The 8,250-nt window shown below is 35.5% G+C and overlaps 1 protein-coding gene across 1 annotated transcript; it reads right to left on the reverse strand.

Moving 5' to 3' along the window:
* Positions 1-5,283: 5,283 nt before the first annotated feature.
* On the reverse strand, positions 5,284-7,849 carry LOC117319627 (calmodulin-like; the record flags this gene model as incomplete). The annotated part of the gene is made up of 3 exons (XM_033874398.1): positions 7,092-7,849; positions 6,322-6,419; positions 5,284-5,436 (listed from the first exon to the last, which is right to left on the reverse strand). Coding segments are annotated over exons 1-3 (321 nt in total), but the record flags the coding sequence as incomplete, so codon positions are not given.
* Between the last annotated feature and the right edge of the window lie 401 nt (positions 7,850-8,250).

An 8,250-nucleotide genomic window follows, 5' to 3' on the forward strand; every position in this document is an offset into this window, starting at 1 on the left:
TTGTGTACACGACGTCACATTGTGTACACGATGGGTGTCATGGAATGACACGTAGTTCACACAGTAGCTACGTGAAAACATATAGTGTATTATTATACCTCATGTTTATAACAGTGCCTGTGATTAGCCGAAACGCATCACGTGAAAGGAAGACAAACATTATATGTCCCTGAGGCGCGAGAGCCAGGGAGACAAATGTCATATCTCCATGGACCGCGTGCCCCCATGGCGACTTGGAATCGTATCGATTCACAGGGGGTTGTGATGAAAATGATATTTCATATCTTCAGTTTATTTTTGAATATTTTAAATTTACACTGCAGCCCCACTATATACCTTTATACCAGTTCACTTGAAAGGTTACGTGTCCATAACTTCCAAATCTTTATTAGACGTCATTACTATATTGACGTCAGAATTGTTTACGTCGGTGATAACGAAGATGGCCTGTTAAAAAGGCTGTTCCGTCTTTGACGATAATAATTTGTTCATTCACCGTAGGAGCAAAATTCCTGGATATAGTCTTGTCAAATGTAAATATAAGCATTGAACTGCTTTCATTTGGAAGTTATGGGCTGATGAATGCCAACTGGACAAAGCCAAATTCAACATGAAGCGCGCTCCAAACGAAAGCAGTTCAATGCTTAAGTATCATCATTACTGATTATTTTTCGGTATAATAAACAATTTATGGCGGTTTGTTTACCCTCAGCTCTCATATTTCCCTCGGGCAAGCCCTCGGGAAATATAATACCTTCGGGTAAACAAACCTTTATATTACCCTGCATCCAGGGCCATAAATGCATGATATTATTGTTTGAATTTTCGAATTCCGGTTGATTTGTATCCGATTATATCTGGTATTAACTAAGATGTCAATGTTAATGTTATATAATGTAGAGCAGTAATTATGCGTAATGTCATACACGTATCGGGTCAGTTTCTTGATCGCGATTTGATTGCATACGCTTTGTGATGTCATACTTGAATCTATTGTTTTTCTCGGTCGTTAATGTATAAACGTTAAAACTCGATACTTGTTAATAATTATGAAGGCATGTCCATGTTTTTGTTTGTTAAACCTGTAATTTTATTTTATTTTCGTACATTTCTGTTTCATCGTTGCATCCTTTTAACACAAGAACCAATAAATTGACATTATCAAATGATACTTTCTTAAGAGTCTTTGATACGTAATTTTGTGACTTACACATGTTTTTCTCAAGTATCTTGGGGATGAATATAAATTTTTATAAATCTATTTCGAAGACACTGACGAATTTTGGTGTGAAGGCAATAAAGTTTATACAATAACATCTTGTATGTACACAATGATATTTGGTCTGTTCACAGATGGTCCGTAAACAAAAACATTTGGCGCGTACACAATTTTGGTCCGTATGAAATGATGTTATGTCCGTACTCAATGATATTTGGCCCGTACACAATAACATTCTGTCTGTATACCATATTTGATCCGTACACAATAACAATTGATCCATATAAAGTAATAGTTTGTCCATACGCAATAACTTTTAAAGATGTCCATTTCAAGCTACCGTACATTTATATACTGATGCAGTCAATACTAAACATGTTGTGAAAAATTAACACAAACTCTCTTAATTTGGTATTAAAATTATTTAATCAGGTTGACATTCAATTACATAATATGGAATACAAAGTTTATACCAAAACAAAATTGATTGCAGAAGTGGTAAGGGAGTGAAAAACAGGTCATGGTTTCATCAACGTTTCTTTACTTTATACAATTTCTTAACTTAAGATTTTCCATAGGAAGCGTTATTGGATTTCAGGAAAACAATCTTAGATCAGGAACTTTCCTTAAATTCCGTAAAACGTTCCTGTGGGCAACTCTTAGTTAGGGAACTGTCCTTAAATTATGTGATGCTTCCCTATGGGCAACTCTAAGTTAAGGAATTTCCTTAATGTAAGAGATATTGATGAAAGCGGGGCCAGCTTTCTCATTCAGTCACCAGGGACATTTGACACATAACTGATTATAGAATTACAGTTCTTCCACTGCGGTAGTGTCTATCATTACATGTACAAGTGTTACGTCACAAATCAGTGTCTATCATTACATGTACAAGTGTTACACAAATCAGTCTCTAGCATTACATGTACAAGTGTTACGTCACAAATCAGTGTCTATCATTACACGTACAAGTGTTACGTCACAAATCAGTCTCTATCATTACATGTACAAGTGTTACGTCACAAATCAGTCTCTATCATTACATGTACAAGTGTTACGTCACAAATCAGTCTCTATCATTACTTGTACAAGTGTTACGTCACAAATCAGTCTCTATCATTACATGTACAAGTGTTACGTCACAAATCAGTCTCTATCATTACTTGTACAAGTGTTACGTCACAAATCAGTCTCTATCATTACATGTACAAGTGTTACGTCACAAATCAATCTCTATCATTACATGTACAAGTGTTACGTCACAAATCAGTCTCTATCATTACATGTACAAGTGTTACGTCACAAATCAGTCCTCTATCATTACATGTACAAGTGTTACGTCACAAATCAGTCTCTATCATTACATGTACAAGTGTTACGTCACAAATCAGTCTCTATCATTACATGTACAAGTGTTACGTCACAAATCAGTCTCTATCATTACATGTACAAGTGTTACGTCACAAATCAGTCTCTATCATTACATGTACAAGTGTTACGTCACAAATCAGTCTCTATCATTACATGTACAAGTGTTACGTCACAAATCAGTCTCTATCATTACATGTACAAAGTGTTACGATCACAAATCAGTCTCTATCATTACATGTACAAGTGTTACGGTCACAAATCAGTCTCTATCATTACATGTACAGTTTACGTCACAAATCAGTCTCTATCATTAAACGTACAAGTAATACTTTCATTTCTTGATTTTTGAAAATCGAAATAGTCATCTTACAATAAAACTATTAAAACCTTTTCAGTTCGTTCATTACATGATTTTATTAATCTGAGAAAAGTATCAGTCCCGGTTGATATTTTTCACATGATGATAAAACCATAGATCAACCTTATTTAAAAGCTATAATTGTATAATGCAGCCATCTCTCCACATAACGCAACTGACACCATAATTGTAACATACCGTTATATAAATATAAAGTGCAGATTGAAGAACATTTTTAAAAACATCTCACAATATCTATATTTTTCATGGGTTGAAACACACGGTAAAACTATTATTAACATAAAAACACACACAAGAGGGGATTTACATTTATCATGCGAAAACTATTCGGCCGCAAAAATGTCCTCCACGCGTATGATTTGGAGATATGTGTTCTATTTAAGGAACAGATGAAAAAGCTACATAGTTTTCCTATCGAAATCGCAAAAATAAGTCCCCACAGAAATACCCCCTCCCCCACCCAACCCCTCCCACCGGTAGTTTTGAGGGGGATATTTGTTTTAATTTGGCCCCCTCCCCAAAAAAATTTTTTTTTTCCCAAACGCGGGGAAAAAACCCCGCAGAAATACCCCCCGGGGTTTAAAAATCGCCTACGATATCGCGAAAATAAGCCCTCGCAGAAATACCCCCCCCCCCCCCCCCCCCCCCCCCCCCCCCCCCCCCCCCCCCCCCCCCGGGCTGTGTTTCCACTTAAAAAAGCTGACCCCCTTCACTAGGAAAAAATGAAAAACCCTTTTTTTTTAAAAACCCTTTTTTGAAAATAAAAAAAGGTTTCCCCTTTTTTGAATTAGGGATCCCTAAAGTCCTAATCTTTTTGGGCCCCCGGGTTTATTTTCCCCCATTTGGAAGGGGGGTTTATTTAAAAATTTCAAAGCCGGCCTTTTTTTTGTTAAAAACGACAATGTTTGGGGCTTTAAAAAAAGTTAACCCTTGGGGACGTCCCCTTTAAAAATTTAAAATAAATTTCCTCCCCAAAGGCCATCCACGTTTATTTTAATTTTTGTAACCAAAAATTTTTTTGGAGGTTTTTTTAATTTTTTTAAGACCCTTTAGGGGTTGGGGGTTTAATGGTCGCAAAAAATTTTACATACGTTACCCCCTTTTTCAATTTTCAGGTTTTAAAATTGGGGACACCAAAAGCTTTAACTTTCCTAAAACAGGTGTTTTTTCTTTTTAAAGAAAAAAGGCCCCCAAAAAAATTTATTTTTAAAAACCACCCCAACCCAAATGTAACGGAAAGCACCCCGGCCCCACCCGCCGATATTTTTCACATTTTTTGGGGGGGATTTTTCCAAGCCGGGGCCCCTAGACCTCAGTCCCTTTAAACCCGCCAATAAAATTCCCTTTTTAAAAAACCCCCGGCTGTCCCCCGGGGTTTTTGCCTTCCCCCCCCCCATCAGTTCGTAATTTTTATCAAAATTTCATTTTTTTTTTTTCAGGGCCATTTGGCCCTTTTTATTTTTTGAAACAAACTCAAAAATTTTTTAAATTTTTTTTTCTAGAACCCCCGGGGGAAAAATTTTTTGAAAAAAAAAGAAGCCCCACTGTTTCCCTTTTTAAAAGAACCTTTTTTAAAATTTAAAATGGAAATTTGGGAAAACCTAATGGGGGGAAAAAATGTTACAAACCCGTTAAATTATTTTGATAATTGGAAAAAATTTGAAGCAATTTCTATTTTGAGTTTTCAGCCCTTTTCTTTTTTACTTTAAGGGTCAATAAAGGGATAAACCCCGTTTTGATATTAGGGTTTTCCAAAAAAACGAAAATTTATTGGGTTTTGAAAAATTTTTTTCTTTATTTCCCCCTTTTTTCCCAAACCCTCATTTTAAAGTTTCCCTAAATTAGTAAATATTTCCCTTATTCCCCGTTTTTTTTGGTATTTAATTTTTGTTTCCCCATAAAAAGGTTGATATTTTAAGCAAACTATTTCTCCCAGGGAATTTTTTATTTTAAAAAACATAATTGAATTTTTATTTTTGGAAAACTTAAAAACAGGGAAAAATTTAACGGGGAAAAATATGTGTGATTTACTTGCTGGAGGGTTTTAAAAACACTTTCTGGTTTTTTTTTTTTAAAGTGGTAAATATGTGGGCTGTAATTTCGATGTTACTTACTTAGGCAAACCTTTTTTTTTACTTTTTTTTTGGGAAAAAGTTTTTTGTGTTCGGTTTTTTAATTTTTTGTTTTTTTTAAAAAAGAAATAAAAACTAGAAAACCGGGAAAACCCCAACCAAGGGAATTTTAATGCCATTGTAAGGGGGGGTTGTCCCCCCCCTGCCCCGTCACCTTTTTTAAAATAAACCCTTTAAACTACCTTTTGTATGTGATGCCCCCCTTTCCGTTTAGGGTCTGGGCCTCCGCGCATGAGATCCTGAAATTCTTCCTCTGTCATCCTTTCACCCAAACCAGTTAGGACAGCTTTCAATTCACGCATTTCAATCATACCATCTCCATTTCTGTCAAAAACCTTCAACCCAAAACAGATTTATTAGGATATTTATCTTACTGTAGCAGGTAGCTCAAATAAAGCCAACACAAAAGAGTTCCACTCTCTGACCTGTAGTATTAGATATCACACTCACCTTTTACCTGAACCAGTGGGGCTTGATAACCCGATCTAAGACGTGCGGAAGTATTGGGCCCATTCCAAAGTTAACGCCTTATGGTACGCATGCGCGGTTCCACCAGGGGTGATTCATACATGTACAATCTCTTGAAGAGCAGAGTAAGTGCTACAGTACAATATGAAGTTGCTTAAGTGTGTAACAAAATGTCGACCAATGATTTATCAAAGTTTGACGTCAGTTTTCTATGAACCGAGTAAAAAATAAAAAAACAATTAGAAAACCGAGACGTCAGAATAGCGATCTTTGAAGCGTTTTCCCTCGGTAATGTGTTCGGGCGGCATTTCTAAGCTTACAAATGACACAGATAGTCATCAGGGTATCTCCTTGTTTTTTGTTTTTGTTAAGACACTATCTATTTTTACTCTTAAATGGGATATCCTGAAAATCTCTAAATCCATAACCGCTCATTCCGAAAGGAATGCTAACATAGTTATATTCCAGAAATGTACGCATAGACAATTGGTAAATACCACCGCTCCAGACTATTTACAAATATCAGACATTTATGCAATTGTTGTAATGATGGTTGTTAGGATGTAACATTCAAACAAATGAGTAAATAACGTTTATTAACGGACCCACTTTTTACATAATGATACTGTCATATGATGCGTGAAGATGTCTACATCAATCATCTTCCTAGATCTGATTACAAATGATTTTTGTCAGATGTGCACGTAAAATGACGGCAGTCCAAACAATAGGTAAAAGGGAGATAACTCTACCTTGAAAGCTTTCTTTATTTCCTCTTCCTCTTTTTCTAGGTCACGCCATTTTTTTGACATCATAGAAACGAATTCTTCAAAATCAATCTCACCATCGTCTGAATAGAAATATAATTGAATAGTTGATAATTGTTTAAAGGCATATTTCGTATTTCTTTATGCAGGGTTATCTGCTCTTGTAAGTAAGCTTGTTAATTACGTCATTTGCTTGTGAGTGTATCATAATGAATTTATGAGAAAACGACGTAATTTTCATTCGGCTCACCTCGGCAGATTCCGGTACCCTACGTTAATATGTCAGGGTTAGACGAATGACGTAATTTTATCACGCAAAGTAATGACGTAACAATTAAAAAACCCTCAAAAGAGCAGATAACTCTGCATTACCAAAATACTAGCTCTCAAATAAACTCATACAATGTAATGTAAATTAAGTCAAAATTTAAACCGTGCAATTTGATTTGGTGCACTTCAAAAAAGTTAAGCTTATCTTATCATCTAACTTGAAAATATTCAATATGGGTACCATGCTACTATCAATCTAACCAGCTGATCTATGTGACATTAGGCGTTACCTTGGTATCGGATGATCAGATTGACAACTTGTCCAAAGAGAGCCATTAAAACAGCTTATTATGGCCTGACTAAATAAATATCAGATTTCACCGAACACTGATATTATATCAATATTTCCATCTCCCCGGCCAAGTGGGGTTTTCCCAGTCCCCCCCCCCCCCCCCCCCCCCCCCCCACTGCTAACCCACACTTACTGTCCTTATCCACTTCCGCTATAATTGACCGCACATGTTGTGACGTAGGATTTTGACCTAAAGCTCGCATGACGTCAGTGAGTTCTGTTTCCGTTATTTTACCATTTTTGTCTTTATCGAAAAGTTCAAATGTTCTTTTAATTTCTGAAAATAAAATAAAATCGAATTTAACATAATTTTAAAACATCATCAAATTAATTAAATATAGTGCAATTGAAAACTCCGAGACAAGTTTTACAAAATCTCACATGAAATGGAAATAAAGTTTTATCACATATTTCAGAAAAAGACAGGTTTAAAGTCAAAATGTGGAGGAAACGTTACACGATGGAAGGCATTTCGTTGTGCACTTGTTTCCATTCACGAAGAAACGTCATTGTTTACATTGTTTGTTGGATTACAGACTGATTATGAGATAAATAGTACCTTCACTTTAAACATATTTCATTGTCCAAAACAGGTAAAAAGGATTAGGCACAAGTTATGACAACTTTTGTAGACTAACTTGTGTCAACAAAATATTATGTAAGTGATGACAAATACAGTTTTAAATTCATCAATTGAAAGAAAGAATTCATACATACCTGTTAATGATAATAAAGATATACAGGTAGTTTATGTTCAAAATCTTCCGCTAGATTTTATGAAGGACTGAACATGTTTGAATTAACTACAATTAACATGAATTGGTTTTCATTACCAAATAGTTACAAATAAACTTATTTGAACATTCAAGTTATTAAAGACGTTAATCATTCCTGCACGCGCAGTTGAATAATCTGGCACTCCAGAGAGAAATGGTGCCAACAATTTACATTAGAATCCTGAACTAAACTAACACAGCGGATGTCTAAGTATGGTATGTTTAATGTTTAATCGTTTTTCACCACATCTACATAGTAACAAGACTGAACTGTGGGAACATTTGAGACAGAGCTGGTACGTAATGCATGCTTTATAAAATTTTGTCATGCTGTCCTATAACAGACATAGTTATCGATAGTTTAACACAAACCTCTTTAGAACTGTTATACGCCTTACCAATGCGTGATAGCTAAACACTTGTAAATGTATTCATAGCTTTATATTTACATTTGCGCCGCATTTCCCCATTGACACAATGCTAAGAGGCAGTTGCCACCATACGCCTATAACACCC

Source organism: Pecten maximus, unplaced genomic scaffold (assembly GCF_902652985.1).
Source record: "Pecten maximus unplaced genomic scaffold, xPecMax1.1, whole genome shotgun sequence".
Taxonomy (NCBI): Eukaryota; Metazoa; Mollusca; class Bivalvia; order Pectinida; family Pectinidae; genus Pecten; species Pecten maximus.